The sequence below is a fragment of the Numida meleagris genome, chromosome 5 (genome assembly GCF_002078875.1).
Source record: "Numida meleagris isolate 19003 breed g44 Domestic line chromosome 5, NumMel1.0, whole genome shotgun sequence".
NCBI classification, from domain to species: domain Eukaryota; kingdom Metazoa; phylum Chordata; class Aves; order Galliformes; family Numididae; genus Numida; species Numida meleagris.
In genome coordinates, this window is record NC_034413.1 from 56,074,133 (window position 1) to 56,092,461 (window position 18,329).

Below are 18,329 nucleotides of genomic sequence, written 5' to 3' on the forward strand. Positions count from 1 at the left end.
AAATCTTTTTATAAGGAGTAATAACATGTTTTCAGATGATACATCGGTTGTTTTCACTGTTAAAAGTGTAATTTAAAATACATGACATATTAAGAGTAATGGTGTTTTGTGTGGAACATCTGCATTTTTGTACTTAAAATTGTATTCAGTTGTAACTGCATTTGTGTAATAGCAGTCTCTGCTTTTCCATTTCAGCATCAAACCCTGGACTTGCTGCTCTGGCTGTTCTTGTAACGCTGGTGATGTTGGCTGCCATTTCCATTTTTCTGTGGTGCCTGTACAAACAGAACAACAGACTCTTCCACAGAATACTGTGGGTCAGAAATGCCTATTTTCCACAGATTAATTCTGATGTTCCTGCTCTGGAAGAAAGTATTCTCATTTCAGATTTTGAGAGAGATGAAAATTAATCAGTGGGGAGATCCAGGCGGTCAAGTATTCAGTGTTAAATTCCGTGTCCTACAGTGTTTTTGTTTCCGTGAGCCAGTTGCAGCCCAAGACCAACTCATCCTCTTAGCTGGTCATGAGGATGCCTGCATGGTGCTGGAAGAGTGGAGAAAGCAGTGAAGCAGCAGCCGCTGCTCTTTCCCTCCTTGTGAATTTGTTGGAGCAAAATTTCCTAAAGGTTTTCATAGTGAGTGGTGAGGAGTTGAGCACCAGATACACCTGCTCTCACAGGCACCAAACCCAAGCTTCCTCGATGGCAGAAGGTCTGTGCTCCTTTCTCAGGAGACTCAGGGCACGTGCTTCTGGAGGAGTCCTTGCACTTGGGTTGGATTTTGCAGGGGCTGCTGCGCTCGGACCTCTTACACTTTGTAGCAGAATTTGGTGCGGAGGTACAGAGCCATGGAGAACTCAGCTTCTTTGGGAAAAGCTGCGAACTAAAGATGTTCCCATACCATAAATCTCAAACCACTCACATGGAGCAATCACGTGTGAGCCCCTGAGCAGAGGACATTCCCATGCAGCTTCTTCCTTGGGGAATGTTTGGGCTTTTGTGCTTTTATTTTCATATCGAAAAAGCTGCTCATGATCCAGGGTTAAAACTTGTCCTTGAATTTAGGAACTCTGAAACCTACTCCAGGGATTATGGGGTAGTTCTTTCTAGTACCCCTTCCAGCCATAGAATGAAGAGTTATTTTTCATATAGTGGATTCTGGCAGATGGATTTCCAAGTTTGCGGAGATGAAGTTGCTTTTGATTGGGAGTGTCAGTGTTGCCATGATGGCTAGTTTACATTATAAAATACATTAGATGAGAAATACAATAGCATATGGATATTGTCATCCTGAAGTTAATATATTCAGTAGAGATACTTCTGGTGCCCTTCTAGAGAACTACATGATCTCTCACCTCGGTTATTTCAGAAACTGAATCCAATCAGCCTCTTTTAAAGAAACTTGAGAGCAATAGCTGTTTGAAGAAAAAGATTACTATAAATCTTGTTAATGTTACGATAATAAATTGCTTTACTGTTCACTTACATAAATACTGCTTGCAGTAACAGTGTATGTTCTTCTGAGACCTTGCTCTCTGCATGTAAGGATGATACAAGGGAGAGCCGTACTTGCAGTTCCCAAAGGGTGCTGCCCTCCCTACTCAGAATCCTGTAATCCCATGTAACACACCCTTAAGGGCGGCATTTCACTTTCACTGGTCATACCAAGGTGCTAATGAAGGACTAATCTTTCACTGGCCAGTTGTTCCCCTGGCTGCTGGCTGTGCAAGACCCAAGTTCAGGTCACAGTGCTCCACGGTGGACGTGTTCTATGGATTCCCACCACTCTACCCAGTCCTCCAGCTATTCCTGTGAAAATATCTAAACCTTTTATGGAGGCCTTTTTAAGTTGTTATTTCTATTGTAGAGTGAAAAATAAATGACAACAAATTGTTGATGACAAAGAGTTACCTGAGTATGGAATTACTGTACCATCAGTCATCTCTAAAAGCTGCTGTGAAGGGCTGTGCATATTGTTGGGTTGGTTGGTTTGTTATGAGATGACTCATTCTAAAAAATTGTGCAGGAGCCCTAAAATGGAGATAGATTCGTGAAAATTCAGCAAGCAGCCGAGGCCAAATGCAATGTTTTTATTTGTGCACATACAGAGGAATGTATGACTTCTTTCCACTTAGATTTCACATAGCCAGTTCTTTAGACATGGCAAAAAAAAAAAAAAGCCTTTTTTGTCATAATTATGTATAGGGTTATTTTTTTCTTAATTATTTAGTACCTAGAATATTTCAGTACTGGTTTACAGGATGCAGAAATGTGGTCAAAGAGACTGTAGATGCATATTATCAGTATATCACAAAAAAAAAGTGACCAACTCTCTGTTCCCCATGAGAATTTCACCTGTTTAAATTTCAGCTGGAGGAACCTGAACCAACATCTCCCATTCATAACATTCACTGACAAATGTACACACTGCTTCCTTGCAGCATGGTGACTTGAAGGATGCTTTTTGCTTGCAGGAGTAAAATGCGTTGTCTCAGAGGGCGTGCATTTATCAGGCTATTATGCTGTTGTGCTGACACATTTTGATGTTGTTAATGAAGGTATATATATAATATATATATATTTTTTTTTTTCAAAAAAACCATCAGGGACATTTTATCAATTTTCCTTGAAGTAAGTATGTTGTAATCATTTTTAATATATTCAAAGGGCAATTGTATAATAACCCTAACCTCAGAATAGAGATTGTTGATTAACATTGACTGTGCCACAGATGATCTTGGATTAAGGGAAAAGTAGTTCAAGCCATATTTTCTGCATGCATTGAAACTGATCTGAGGAAACAGTCTCGTAAGTACTTATTTTTAAAATCTTTTGTTGTTTAACTTTTCTAATCACAGATGTTATTCACTTAAGGATGTAATTGCTGATTGCTTTCTGTTCCTTATTCTAAAGATACGAAAAATCTTACAGTGAGAACCATTGTTCACTGGAATAACATCCTTGGGAATGTGAAAATTCACATCACCAGAGGTTTTCAAGATGCAGTTGGACATGGTGTTAGGCAGTCTCATCCAGGCTTCCTTTTCCTGTGAAAGATTGAATGTGATGACCTTTGAGGTCCCTTCCACTTGGGCTGTTCTATGATCCTATGGACTTTACCTTAGCTTTCATTTGTTTTTCTGTAACCCAAGATCCCCTATCCCATTCCTGGTCAGAGTACTTGCTGACTACATTTCCATGGGTGAGGTTCACTGTATTACTTCAACTTGAAAATTAAAGTGTGAATAATAACTTTCTGGGCTGCAGTTTTTCTTTTGCCAGCTTTAGTGTCTCCTAGCAGCAGCTCCTAGGCTTTGCCCCAGGTTACAGTGGTATGAGAGGGACAGCTTGCAGCAGGCTGCTTTCTGCCTGCTACAGCTCTCCTCCACTCCTCCCTTCTCCCCTCCCCAGCCTTTGCATGCATGCACACACTTCTGTGTCTGGCTCAGGATGAGAGGCCATGAGGCTGCTTTAGATCTGTGCACCTCGGTCCAGAGGGAGTGTAGGGAAGAAATGCTTTTTTGTACTGCATGTGCGACTCAACCTGCTCTGGTTCCCAGGGCACCGCTGCACAAATTTCCATTTAAGTTAGACCCCCCTACATTTTTCTTTCATCACGCTACCCCTCCTTTAGTGCAGTAACAGGCATCCTCAGTCTCATAATAGTAAACCCACTGTAATGAAATTGTGGCATACCCTTCCTGCAGACCATTTAATATATAAGCAGGATTTTTTTGGTGAAAAGCTGAATTGCACACATTTGGCAACTACGTTCAAAATCCTCAGCTCTAAAAAAAAAAGCCCTCTTCTTGAGCTATAATAATATTTCCTTTGGTAATCAGTGGAATGTTGATTTTAAAACCCTGAGGACCAGTGCTGACCTCTCACAATCTGATGCAGTCCTTGTGGAAGTCACTGGCGGGAGCAGTTAACTGTGCTGACATGGTTTGAGTTAACACTGAGCTTTGTGCTCGGAAACGCAATCCCAGCCTGGCCAGTAGATGGTGCACGCAGAGCTGACAAAATGACAAAGTGAGCCCTCTGCAAATCTCAGGGATCTGCTACGGATCCTTCTGAAGTTTAGATAAATGTGCAGCAGAACTCCCAGCCCTCTGCAGATGTCAGCATCCCTTAAACCTGGCTGCTACATTACACAGCTGTCTTATGATGGCTTCTCAAGTCTCAAAGCTTGTTCTCCGAACGCATCAAAATTCTGCACATTCAAACCTTAAGAGCTGCTGATCTCTTTCTATCTCCATTATTTCTTTGCAGGATGACTGTGATTTGGATTCTGATCCTAGAAGCTGGAGTGCTTGAAGGTAGCGCCATGGTAATTTATACCCTAACTCTGAACTGCAATCATTTCTGGAAGCACAGGGATGGACAATAGTGAGAATTCTGCTGCTGTTTCCATCTCTGGTAGTTATTTTTGTTTGTTGGTTTGTTGCTCTTTTCTTAAACTCAACCAACAAGACAACTCTCCATTCTGATTCTGGGAAATAAATGCTTCAGACCATGGTTCTAGCAGAACGACAGCTAATCTCGTAGATACAAGATAAATCTTTACACACATAGCAGGCTAAAAGTTACATTCCTCTGCATTGCTAGCATTGGAAAATAGGGAAGACTTTCTCTGAATCTGTTTTTCAGATGACTGTGTATCTTTTCAGATTTTTCATACATGGATCTTCATTTTAAGAAATTAGAAGGTTCTAATTATGCTACACCAAAAAAAAAACCAAAAAAAAAACCCTGCATTTTTTCTGTTTTTTTCTTCAGCAAATACTGAAGGTTATCCCATCAGGGTTATGTATTCAGGCTATTTTTTTCCTCAAGCGTGATCTTAGACCTTTGAACCCAGTAAAAACCTGATTAAATCTGCTCTGCCACTTTCTCCTGCCATAAACTCTGTGTGCATTGCAGCTGAGAAGTACCGGGAAAGCCCTTGCTGGGAGCCGAGAGCAGGCACGCACAGAGCTGAAGGAAGGACTGACTCCTACCTCGTCAGCAGCTTTGTGCTGCACAGCTTCACTGACGCTTGGTGTGGGACTGCATCCCAGAGCTTGATGCTTCCAGCTTCATTCAGGTGTGTAAGCACAATCCCTAACACTGTGTGCTGCTGATGAGCTGGGGGATGTAATAACTCACATCAAGTAAAATAACATTCCCAGTTACGTACAGCTTAGTTTGTTACAGTCCTGCAACAGGCTGCAAATAGTTCTGCTTTACCTGCATTTGTTTCTCTAAGGAAGTTTTTGCTGATTCTTGTATGCTTACCTGTTACCTACCTTAAACCTGGCGCCTACCTGCTTACGTGACCTAACGTTGTACTTTCTAGTATTTAAAATTCTGCAGTATCAAAAGGTCTGAGAGAAGGTAAAGTTGCTACTGCTGCATATTGTGTCCTGGGGATTGTTAAGAGGCAAACTGAATGACTTTAAAAATTATTTCAAAAGCAAATACTGAAGATGGAGCTCTATGTGTGGGACAATGCAGCTATAACATCTGTAACATCTGTGCCTTGCAATTAAAGGTGAAAACGCACTGGAGCATCCTGCAGACTTTCCGTCTGGAGAGAACAAATCAGTAGAGTGCTTACCGAAACCTCAGCTACCTTTCTTTTAAAATATATGTAGAATAAATAGGAGAGAAGCTTTTCTCCCCACACAGTGCCCAACGCAGCCGCTGAGGCGTTGGCTTTGTCACCACACGCTGCCGGGGTGCCCAGCCCAGGCGCACAGCCCTCAGCAGCGCAGGCCCTCGGGTATGCCAAGAGGAAGAATGCGGTGTGGGCTCCATCCTCCTGTCCTATACCATCCATGGCCCTCCAGAGCAAGTCTGGTTGATGATTTGGACTTCAACTACTTGTATTTGCACCTAAAGCTGCTCTGTTCTTAGGAAGAGCGTAGAGTGGACACTAGGTCTCAGCTGTGCTTATGGATTGCTCTTCCACTTGGCCTAGTACAACTCCGAGCCTGATGTGGGGAGACATGAGAGAAAGAACTGACCTCTGGTGAAAGCAGAAGCATAAGGGGAACAGGGATCAGTTATTGCTGCTAGCTGGGACAACTAGAGCAAGGAGGAGCCAGCTGGAGGCATGGCAGGAAATACAAGAGAACCACGGGGAGGGCTGGGCTGAACAACAGGCACTCAGCAGAGTGCTAAGGGCACTTGCCCCTACTGTGCACTGCTAAATTTGATAACTGTTATTTGGAAATGAATCCAAGACTGCTGCTGGGGAATAGATTCAGTACGCTGCTGGATGTCCCTTTCAGCTCATTTGGGTAAATATGACTAATCCTGACCTGAAAATACTGGTGCGTGTGACTGCAGATTCCTCATCCCGCTTCCTTCAGGCCAGAATTTAGGATCTCCGAGAACACAAATTTCATGCAGCTGGGGCATGGGGAACACCTCTGGTTAAATCTGTGGTTTGCTTTGCGATAGAAAGGGCCAGTTCTGAAATGAGCACAGCTGAATCATCCCACTGAACTACTGCAGCAGCACTGGGGGATAAGTGCAAAGCCTGCCCTGGGTACCCAAAATCCATGTGTAGGATGGAGGAAGTGAGTGGCATTTTGCTCACTGGGAGTGAATGGCTTAATAAAGCAAAAGCCCAGAACCAGTAAATGAGGAGCACATAAATAACGGGATATGTGCAAACAATAATTTTTTTTATTTTGCTTTTGTTTATTTTACTTTGTTTTGTTTTGTTTTCCCAGATTAGTCACAGACCCCGGAGCTGGGATGCCTGATGATCAATGTAACACTGGAAAAAAAAAAAAAAAAAAAAAAAGACCCATGTGTCATCTCCCAAAACCAAAGAGGTAAGAGAAACCCTCCAGAGCCCTAACACCACTCCAAGGTCTTCTGTCTTGGTCCAGCGGCGGAGAAAATTAATGGGAAGCTGAAAAAGGCTGGAGCTCCAGCTCAGAAGGTGTTCCAAAGACAAGGACACCCACAACAGGCATAAGGCTTAATCTAAGGTGCACAGTGCTATGTCAGTACTCATGTTTATTATTTTTATGATTGCATCCTAAAGCAATGGCTCTTTTGATCCATGTTAACTGCTGCTTGGGAAAAGAAAAATAAAGCTTGTGTAGAAAATAACAAAATTTTCTGGCTGGAGGCCAAAACTTCACAAGAGAAGGCTGAAGCCTAATATGTTTTGTTTAAGGTCTTTGTTTCTGATAGATGTTGACTGGATTCGGGAGGATGACGGCACTTCGAACAAAGCCAGCTGGGGAAGTCAGTTTGTTAAGTATTAACCCTCTGGGGAATAGATTGAACTGTGCATAAGAAACATTCTGAGAAAACATCAAAAGTAACGTGAATCTCTTCTGAGAAGAAATAGTGTGTCTTGTATTTATAGCAGAAAAGGAGGAGACAATTTGTTGTATATGTGACTGAATTCCTCAAGATGGGTCGCAGTTCAGCGTACCTCAGCAGTCCTGAGGCTGAAACAAGCCTAATGTTCAGGAATTACTGTAGGGAGTTAGTAGATGTTATGCATTCACTGTGATATAAATCCTAGAGGTGAAAGACAGACTGTTGTGAGCCTGTTGGACCCTGTAATAATGTGAAGTGGGGTTTCGCAGGTGTAGACAGGGGTAGGAACATGGAACAGTATACTCTGCTTTAGAAAATGTTATTCTGAAAGTATTGTGACAAATACTCAGATACCTAATGTAAAAAAAAAAGTAAAAAAAAAAGAAAAAAATTAAAAAGCAACAAGCAAACAACAAAAGAACCACCTTATTGGGGAAGTGACTATATAGCACATGCAGGTGGTGTGCAAACAGAGTAAAGGAAGAGTTAAACACAGCCAGTATACCAAACTACAATGCAGTTTTGTGCTTAATTTGTGGCCACTCTTAGCTATAATTATAGCATGAAAAGGATGCATTAGAAATGATTACAAAAATAAATATCCTGCCTCTAAAACAAGGATGGGGTCAGAAAAGAAATTCAGAAACAACTTCCACCACTTGCTTGACTTGTTGCAATCCTCCCCTGCTTGATGTGTTGGTTGCAGCACAGAGATGTCGGCTCTTAGCAAGCAAGTGCTAAAAGAGATGTAACAGAAGGTGTAATTGTTTAAAACAAACTGATCACGCGGGATGCTGATTTTTGTTTTGTTCCCCATAGTTCAGTGTGCTGTCGTTTTAGGTATCAGATTGTTAGGGAGAAGTCTTGTTATTGCTAGGCAAGCTGTTTAAAGCTGAATTGCTTAACGATTAATTTAATATCAGAGATGTGCATATTTTTGACTTGCTAATACTGTAGGTGGTATTACAGGCTTAGCAAAAGTACTAGCCAGCAGGCAATACGGTGATCAGCAACGTGCCTCCTAAGCTTGCCCATTCTCTGATTATTTGGAACTCCAGTTCCTTTGCTGTAACTTGTCTCTGTGTGGGTATTGACAGCTATTACAAATGATGAAATGAAGTCATTACAGAGTGTGCCCTTTCCAGAATGCTGCTACAGTCTCCTGCCCCTGCCAGGACTAATTTAAATTACAGCTGGCTATGTAAAGTGAACATTTAGAGTATCTTTACTGGAAAGCATTAAGCTCAAGCATTTCAGAGTGATCAAGAATGAGATTCTTAATTCGTTACCCTACACTTCAAGATCAAAGGGGAAATTTACGCAGTTTTGCAGGAATTAATGCACAGGGACCCAGCCCTGACTCCTGCTGGTAAAGTGCCGGTTGTATGAGATGCCTTAGGTTGTGGGCCCTGCTGCTCTAATCCTGCCCTTATGAAAGCAAAACAAAACAAAAAACAACCCACCAACCAAATCAGGTGGAATTTTGGACATGTGTGGGCATGCACTGCTTAGGCAGTTAAAACAGTAGTAACAAACGTGGCCAAATGACAGCAGAGCAACAGTCCTTGACTCCAAGAATCAAATTGCAAAATGAACATTTTATTACTAATGGAAAAACCCCTTTGCAGTATCAATTTGAAGTACCTCATTCCATCCCTGTTTAGGTGCTTCTAAGGACAGAGAGATGCATGTTTTGCCAAAAAAAAATTATTGGTCGATTTAATTTCTAGAGTTCTTTTTTCAAAATGAATTTCAAGAAATTTTGTTCTCAATTTGGGATAATGGCAATAAAAGGAAGGGGCTAAAATACAGTGCAATGAAATGGATTAAGTAGCTGTATTTTCAGTTAGGTATTGGGTTAAAACATGAGATTACCATCCAAGACTTGCTGCATTACAGCATTGTTATGCTGTTATATTAAGGCATTAACAATCTTTCAAAATCCATGGTATTGTTTATTAAAAAACTAAATGAAGTCAACTTCATTTTACAGTGATCTCTAGCACTGTTTGTTCATGCTTTATTTTGTGTCCAGTGATTCTGTTTAAACATGTTTTCCTAGGGGAATAAAATATACTCTGACTTGGAGTCTCCACTAACTTTCGCTTTTAAAGTCAAGATTCTTGGCTTGCCTTTTGCTCATTCCTACTTTGCAGAGTCTGTCATGTCCTCTCTTGCAGTTCTCGTGGCTATAAAAGCGGAATGTGGAACTAAAGGTTAAAGATAAATGCAGAGTTTAACAAATACGGCTACTGTTGCCATAAGGACTCACTTCTGAAGGCAGAGGTTGGATCATTCTGTTTTGGAGGTAGGATCAGAATTATATTCAATATCCGTGCCTGAGTAAAAATTAAAATCAGTATACTTTTAGCACTTTGTCTTTCTGAAGACTTCAGATTGTCGGATCAAGGGCTAAGTGCATAAGGGAACATAGTCTAATAGTCGGAATTTATACTAATGAGTAAATGTTCAACGGGTCACAATGAAAATTTAAGAGAGAAACTGCTCCAGTAGTAACAGTACTCATTTGTGGGGAAAGGAATGAGGAAGACCTAGACTCCTCTTTGTACTCAAATAAATATTTTCATACTTTGAATAAATAGGATCAACTCCAATGAGAACTTGCTTTAGATTTACAGTTACTGAATTCACCTGGATTAATATGAGGTTTAGATTCCTCTTAGAAAAAGAGATTGCATTTGAGTGTGTAATAGCAGATATATCCAAATTGGCCATGTATTTGTTAAAAAGGAGACAACGGCATCTTCTCTCTCTCTTTCTGGGAACTTTCCTAGTGGAATAGTCCATTGAGAAAGTTCAGTAAAAAGTGAGGAGCTGAGTAACTCTGCACTGTCAGGACTTGCCCAAGTGTATCTGCAGAAGGAAGGCTAGGGAAAATGTGAGCTTGCTGCTGAATGGGGTGGTGGAAGCAAAGGACACAGAAAAGGCAGAGGAATTCAATGTATTCTTCCCCTCTGTCTTTACTAGTAAGACTTGATTTCAGGAATTCCACATCCCTGAGACCAGTGGAAGCATCTGGAGCAATGAAGACTTAACCTAAGTAGAGAATATCAGAACATTTAAATAAATTGGACATGAAGAAGACCATGGGAACCAGTGGGCTACATCCACATATACTAAGGACAGACATCATTGCAAGGACACTCTCAAGTATCTTTGAAAGGTCACTGTGATCAGAGGAGGTTCCTGAGGACTGGAAGAAAGTAAATGTCATGCTTAGTGTCAAGAAGAATGAGGATGGGAGCAACTACAGTCCAGTCAGCATCACCTCAACACGTGGGAAGGTTGTTTCTAATCATAGGATTGTTTGAGTTGGAAAGGGCCCTTAAAGGTCATCAGGTCCAACTTCCCTGCAATGACCAGGGACACCTACAGCTGCATCAGATGCTCAGAGTCCCTGCAGCCTGACCTTGAGTGTCGCCAGGGACAGGGCATCCACCAGCTCTCTGGGCAATCCATGCCAGTGCCTCACTACCCTTACTGTAAAAAACTTCTTCCTTATATCCAATCTAAATCTCCCTTCTTTTAGTTTGAAACTATTTCCGCTTGTCCTATCACAAGAGTCTATCTCCTTCTTTCTTATAGCCCCCCCTTATATAATGAAAGGGCCCTCTTTCGATAATGAAAGGAATTCTGGAACCAATTTCAAAATATATTAAGGACCCGAAGAGGACTGGGAGTCATCATTGTGGATGTATGAAGGGAAAATCATGCCTGACAGACCTGATAGCCTTCTGTGATGAAATGATTAGATTGGTGGTTCAGGAGAGAGAAGTGGATGTTAATCATCTTGCTTTAGCAAGGCTTTCAATGCTGTCATAGCATCTTCATTAACAAGCTGATGACAGGAGAAGTGGACAGTGAGGTGAACTGAAAATTGGTTCAAATGCCAGGCTCAAAAGATTATAATCAGTGGCACAAGGTCAGTGTTGGCGCCAATACCATTTAACATCTTCATTAATAGTCCTTGATGATGGGCCAGAGTGCACTCTCAGCAAGTCTGTCGACAATTGCAAACTGGGAGGGCTGGTACTTGGAGATGGTTGTGCTACCATTCAGAGGGATCTCAACAAACTGGACAAATCAGCCAAGATGAATCTCATCGAATTTAACAAAGGGAAATGCTAAATCCTCCACTTGGGAGTAATACCCCCACACACTGACAAATGCAAGTAAGTTCTATCTAAGCTGGGGACCAAACAGTTGGGAAGTAACTTTACAGAACCTAGAAGTCCTGGAGAGCACCAGCTTTAACATGAGCTAGTAATGTGGCCCTGTGACAAAGAAGGCCCAACAGCATCCTGGGCTGCTGTAATGCAGTGTTGACAGGTGGTTGAGGGGGGTGATCATCCCCCCCTACTCAGCACTGGCAAGATGCATCTGGAGTGCTGGATCCAGTTCTGTACTCCACTGTACAAGATAGGGATTCAGTGGAGCAAGTCCAGCAAAAACCACAATGATGATTGAGTGACCGGAACATTTGTCATATGAGTGGCTGAGAGAGCTGAGACTGTTCCGCCTGGAGGAGAGAAGGCTTAGGGAGATCCTATTAATTCATCTAAATACCTAAAGTTGGGGTGAGTAAGGGAAGAGGTAGCTGAACTCTTCTCAGTGGCCTCCAGTGAAGATACGAGATGTATGTTAGCTTGTGCTGATTGCATGAAATTATTTTTAAAAATAGAAAAATTTTTTACTCCGGTGGTGGTCAAACACTGAAGCAGGCTGCCCAGAGGGGCAGTGGAATCTCTGTCCTTGGAGTTACTCTAAACGCGACTGGACACAGCCATGGGCACCCTGCTCTAGCTGACCCTTCTCTAAGCAAGGGGTTGCACTAGATAATCTCCAGAGATCTGGAGTTACCAAATGTTGTATAATTAGACTTTATAGCTTAACATCTACTGTAAAGTCAAGAGTCTAGAAGCTCATTAGTGGTTAGTGTATGGGCAGAGCACTGCAGATCTGAGTCATAAGGGATCTATGCTGTTGTGCATTATCTTCAGCTTCTGAATTCTCCCTCTCATATTCTGCATCAGGTTCATGAAAGCAGCTCACCTGAAGCACTGTGTAGCGATGAGTATAGCAATACTCTCATAGTCTCTCCCTGATTTACCCATAGTATCAAGCACAAGTAGAAATTCTATAAACTCATTTGTATGCACTGTCCACCCACAAACTTTATCTCGTTGCAAGTGTTGAGTCACGGACAGGTAGTTCTTGTTCAAGTCACAGCCTCATGTAAGCTGTGGGTAATAACAAAAGATATTTCAATCTCGCTCTCAGTAATGATCAAAGTAAGGTACAAACAATTTCTTTACAGCAGAACCCCCTCAGATCAACAGAAAGAAGCAAACAACAAGTTCCATTTGGGAGTGCCTGCTGACTTGTTCTCCCAGTAGGAGCTGTCATCCTGTTCAAGATGTCACTGGTGGACCATATCAACCGGATCACTCTCATCTACATGCTTGCTGACCTCATCAAAAAAGCACTCAAGAAGCCCGGAAGGTAAATACTAAGTTTAGAGATTATGTGTTGATGCTGCCCAAACAGATCCTATTTATCCAGATGCACGCTAATTCTAGCCCTTATTGCCATTTCTGCAGCTTTGTCTGGATCAAAGGCTTGGTGGCCTTCAGCATCACGCACTTTGTCCCTCCTTTTTGCCTCCATTTTAGAAACTGGTGTCACGCTGCTGCTGCTCTTCACACTCAGAGAAAGCTTGAAGAGGAAGTTTATGAGCTGCCATTAGCAGATCTGCAGCTACTTACCTGCGGTCCCTTAGGAAGCTCAGGTGCCTAGCATAGCTCCTGGGGATTTCTGCCCCACGTTTTAGGTTACAGCTGTTCCCAATCAGCTCAGGCTCAGAAAGAAGTTCAAGTAGGGAATCACCTGCTTATTGCAGTGAGTGCATGCATATACATGTGTTTTTCTCCACAAATGTTTTGGCCTCTCTTCTCTTTTACTTGGCAGATGTCTTTGGTCCATCAGACTCCAGTGGTGTTGATGTGTCTGAAAAGGACTTAATGTTAGCTCTGATTTCTCTTGCTAGCTGCTTTTCACACTTTTTATTGCTCTGTCACTGTGTTTTCTTTTTAACGTCTCAGTTTGTGACTCTTTCTGGCCTTTGGTTTTTCAGTTGGAGATGAATTCAACTTCTTGTTTCTGATAGACTGTCTTGTGGTGACACTATCCTGTGTCTGCTTCCTTTTAGCGCTTCTCAAGACGTTAGCAGCTGTGCTGTGTATTCATACCATTTCGAGCTGTTCCTTTCTGTTTCCTTTTCACAAGTTTTGTCATGTCTGTGTCTCTGTTCTTTTTGAAACTGGGTGTAGCTGCTGTAATGCTTGGACTTTGTTAAACCTGGGGAATTCTGAATGTAAGCACTGGAACAGCAACCCATCCATAGGCGGAAGATCTAGTATAAGATCTTGCACGCTAATGAAGACCAAATGAGAGACTCTTCCGTGACTTCCTTGTCCGACTGCTCTGTGAAATTATATTTGTTGTGTCAGTGGTGGTTACCCAAAGTACAGTTTCTGCAGGTTCAGCACTATGTACACTTAAAGCTAGCATTTCAGTCCACGCAGAGCCCCAGTCACCCAGTGGGCTCCTACTACATTCTTTTGATTTCAGCCGTCACTAGCAAATTTCCCTACCTTATGCCAGCCAAGGTGACTCTTACCTTTTCAGTTTATTTTATGTCCTGGTACTGTGATGTCCAGCGTGCTTGGTATGCCACTATTTTCATCTAAGATGAGACATTTTATTTCCCTCAATTTATTCCCTGTATTTTTAGTACTTTGGTTGTTGCTGGTGTTGTTTCCTTCCTCACCTATTTGAAAGGCACTCTGCCCATTTTCCGCTCACTATTTCGGCTCTCTAGCCTATTCTGCACTCAACAAAAGCAGAATTTCTGTGCCTTTGCTCATGGCAAATTGCTGCTTCACACAGGCTGTTCTTCAGTTTATAGCTCAGTCACATTCTTCCTGACTTTAAGTGCCAAGCAGGGTAGCCCCCAGTAAGTCCATCCTTTCCACACAAGTTCTTTTAATCCCAGATGTGTTCCACATCAATCTGAAACGTTGCTCTTTTTACCATCCTCTCAGTGGCACTTTGAAAATTTGCTTCTTGCTAGTCACACAGGGCACTGGGGATAGCACTGCTGGAGAAGGGTTCATCCACGCTGTCCTCCAACAAGGTGAATTTGCCTCCAGAAAGGCATGAGAGAAGATAAACCACGACTTCCTTCCCCTTTTAGGGAATTGAGTCCCTTCCTCTTTTAGAGAACTGACCTGCTTTGCATGGTTAAGGACAAAAAAGATCCCTACCTGTCTTTCATTTAATTTCAAAAGCCCTTCCACCCAAATGAGTTTTTATTTCCTTAAGAACGTTGCCCAAATTATAACTGATGAACTTTTAAACCATCTCTCCAAACTGAGGGATTTTGCATTAAATTTATTGTGTTACAAAATATTATTTGAGTAGCCAGATCCCACAAGCATAATTTGAAAAATAATCTTACGTAACAACAGAAAATAGCTTTTGAGGAGCTATCAAACATATTAACTCTGTCAGTAGAACTACTAGACCGAGGCACAGCTTCCACTAAAAATCTACAGTGCAGTGTCTGAAACCTTTACTTAAAAGTGCTGCAAAAATGTATCATTCAACACTCACTTTAGGGTTTCTAGCAGTTCTCTGAGTGTTAAAGCACTGCTTTTATTATTTTGTTGTTGTTCCAAGCGCACGTAGAAATCCCAGCAGGAGTCAGAGCCAAACCAACACACGCAGAAGACATTCCCCACTATAAAAGAGAAGATGCAGAGCAGTGGATGTGTCTGCATGCCGCTCTTTGTCCTGTTTCTCAATCCTGTTTCTAGTATTTCAGGAGGCCTTGTCTAATCTGAGTTTGAATATGCAGCAGGGCAGAACTTGGCAGTCACATTTGGGTAAAAAGAAGGCTCGTATTACAATAAAGGTTTGTAATTCCTTTTTATGAATTCTGGAAATTACTTCCTGTGTTTCTGTGAAAGAGCACTCTCTAAAATGCTGTAGTAACATCAAGTGTATTTTTCCTTAAATGGTGAAACTTTTAAGAGAGCAAGGGTTCCTAACAATACCAGACCCTTCAAACCCAACTAAGAGCTCAGAACCTTGGAACTCATGCTAGAGGTTCATGTAGATTGTTAAAGTAATGTAAAAAATACATAAAAATTCAGATCGTGTGGTTTCATCATAACCTTATTGTAAAAATGACCATTTCATAACATGTTAAAAGGGTAGGCTGCTGCAACAAGAAATCTAAAGAAACAGTGAAGAAAGGCTGGTTTTCTTTCTGTTCCCTTTTTGCTAAAAGCTAAATATTCATTAATATTTTAATTAAGCCCTCAAAAGCCAGATAAAACAGCAAGCCAGCAAATAGGGTAAGTGTCCAAGAAGAAAAGACCATCCAGGGTGGAGTTAATGCAACAAAAAAATAACCAGAGTATTGCTTAAAGTCTTTTCTCTGATCTCTTTGCACCCAAATCATTTGCTGGATGCTTGTTACCTCCCCTTTCTGATTTACTATTTATTTTTCCACGGCCACATATGGAATTAACTCAACCAAGCCAAACGTTTTTTGTGTCAAGAAAGAATCATTTGGCTTTTGGCCACACTTACAGTATTAGCTGCAGTTCTCTGAGTTTCTGTTTCATTAAAATACCTTTACACATGCCCAGGGCTGGTATTTTAAAGGTCTAGCAGGTTCTCTACTAAAATCAGAGACATGTTTTAATACCAACGTTATAAGCAGAATCTAAGTAGGAACGAAGTATTTTCTCCTCCAGCAAATCTCTCAAGCCCTCATTTGTTTTGCTTTGTTGTGTTTCCTGTGAAGGCCTGGATATTGCAAGCACTGATGTTGCAAGGTGGAAAAAGTAATAAACAACTCTTGTTCCCTTTTCAGATGCGTCCCAGTTTCAAAGTCACTTCTGAGGGGACCAGAGAGGGCATGAAATTACCATCTCCAAAGCCTCTTCCCACTCTTGGGAGATGCTTGAGGTAGCAAATCCTTTTCCAGCATTCCCTTTGTGCTCACTGCCACGTGGATGCTCTCAACCCAGCCAGAAAAACCAGATTACAAAGTGTTGATTGTAAAAGAGGGAGGAAGGCTGCTCAGTCAAAGTACCTATTTAGTGTGGTGAGCAGAAGTGAGATGAGGTGGAGATTTATGGACAGACAGGTGTTGATGCTTTCTGCAGGTAATGCTATTGTTATAAACATATGGGTGCTATAAACATACAGGCATAAAAGCAAAGAAGATATCTGTTGATGAACAAGAAAGACTGCTAGAAATAAAAGGCTCTTAGTCATGATGTTGGCACCCCCAAAGGCTTTTTGATTGAAAAGGCAAAGTCGTCTGCTTGGAAGCAGGAGGAAAGGCTGCTGTGCATTAGAGTCAGCTCCGTTGCAGAGTCCCTTCTGTACATGAAGTTCTTTAGTTGTTTATAGGCATGCTTGAAGTCTGCTCTGCTGTGTGTGCTGCTCTGCAATGAGCTGTAGATATGGATGGGGACATGAAAACATTTGTGGTTTGCAATACAGAAACAGTTTGCCTGTTATGCTGTGAGTAACACTGCTGTGCAGCTCACATTAAATGCAGAAGCCTCATCGATGAAGCCAGGATAAAACCTTTTAGAAATAGTCTTTGAGACTGCTTTAATTTTGATAAGCTTTGTACAGAACACTGTACAAGATTTTCAAAGGTTATCATATGACACAAACACACAGATATTATTTCCTACACTATTTCCTCCTCTGTACTGGTTTGTTGGTTGGTTTGTTGGCCTTGTTTGCTTTGTTGGTTTTGTTTTCGTTTGCAGAGTAATCATTCCAGTTACAACCATCTACCTTGAGGAACTACTTTCTCATTCTCCTTTGCAAAATCTGGTGTAATTAAAACATGAGTGACATCTCTTCTATAGGTGAGAGGTACATTACTTAGGTGGGAGGACCAGTGAGTTCAGCAGAGGAAAGTTTGAAATACTGCCTTTGAAAGCTGGCTTCCTTAGGAAGAGATGTGCAGGAGCTTTTCACTTTTTTGGGCACAGAGATGCTGTGCCCACCATGGAGGGAGAGGAATGAAAGGACATTCCAAGTTCTGTTCTGCAGCTGCTCGTAGCAGCGTTACCCAGAACTCATACCAGAAACATACCCATTGTATACTCATTGATGTGCACCAACTCTCTATTCAGACAGAAGCATGTTGACTCTCCACATGTCAGAAGCAGGCAACCTGGAAATTACTGGTAGTCTGATGATGGATGTGGTGGCTGGCTTTTCTGGATGGGTTGACTGGATTTCTGGTTAAGCGCTGGGCTTGAACTCCTCTGTTTTTTTGGGAGCATCCTGCTGCAAGAAATAGTTGCCCTTGCTATTTAACTGTCACATGTACAGAACCAGCCAAACAGTATTTTCCAGAGTGCACATCTTTCTCATTCCTGCAGCTCTGCTTAGTGTGTCCTGCAGTGATTGGTGCTGGCACTGTGGGCTTTGCCCTGCACAGGCTGCCACGTGCTGTCAGTCCTTTGCTATAGTGGGGGACTGTGTGCTGTTAGAGTGCACAACATTTGGTTAGACAAGTTGCACAGAGTGCAAGCCCACCCACGGGTTAACAACCGCAATTTACTTACTAGCTTTTAGCTGATCATTTCCACAGAACATTGTCCTGCGACTTTTTTTTATCTTAGAAGAAAAAAAAAAAAAGGCAACAAACAAAAAGTATGTGGGCTTTTTTTTCTTTATGTCCTTGATTTAAAAAAACAGCAAAACTACTGTATATAGTATGTGGTTTTCAGTAACTTACTGTTTTTAAACTTCTATCATCAAAGCACAGCCTTCTTGAATTGTGCTGGTTCAGTAAAGCAGGTGTACAGATCTGAGGCTGTATATCCTTAACTGTCTGCTGCTTGGCTGGGGAAGAGGGTAACTGCATTTTGCTTCG

The 18,329-nt window shown here is 41.7% G+C and overlaps 1 protein-coding gene across 1 annotated transcript in view; it reads left to right on the forward strand.

The window, feature by feature from the left end:
• The window catches only part of PLA2R1 (phospholipase A2 receptor 1), a 52,526-nt gene extending 36,235 nt beyond the window's left edge, over nt 1–16,291 (forward strand). Inside the window, exons 30-33 of the mRNA XM_021398721.1 lie at nt 196–4,417; nt 4,922–6,825; nt 9,508–9,635; nt 12,666–16,291. Of these exons, the coding sequence (XP_021254396.1) occupies nt 196–410 (215 nt within the window). The 3' untranslated portion in view covers nt 411–4,417; nt 4,922–6,825; nt 9,508–9,635; nt 12,666–16,291. The remainder of the gene's footprint in view (nt 1–195; nt 4,418–4,921; nt 6,826–9,507; nt 9,636–12,665) is intronic.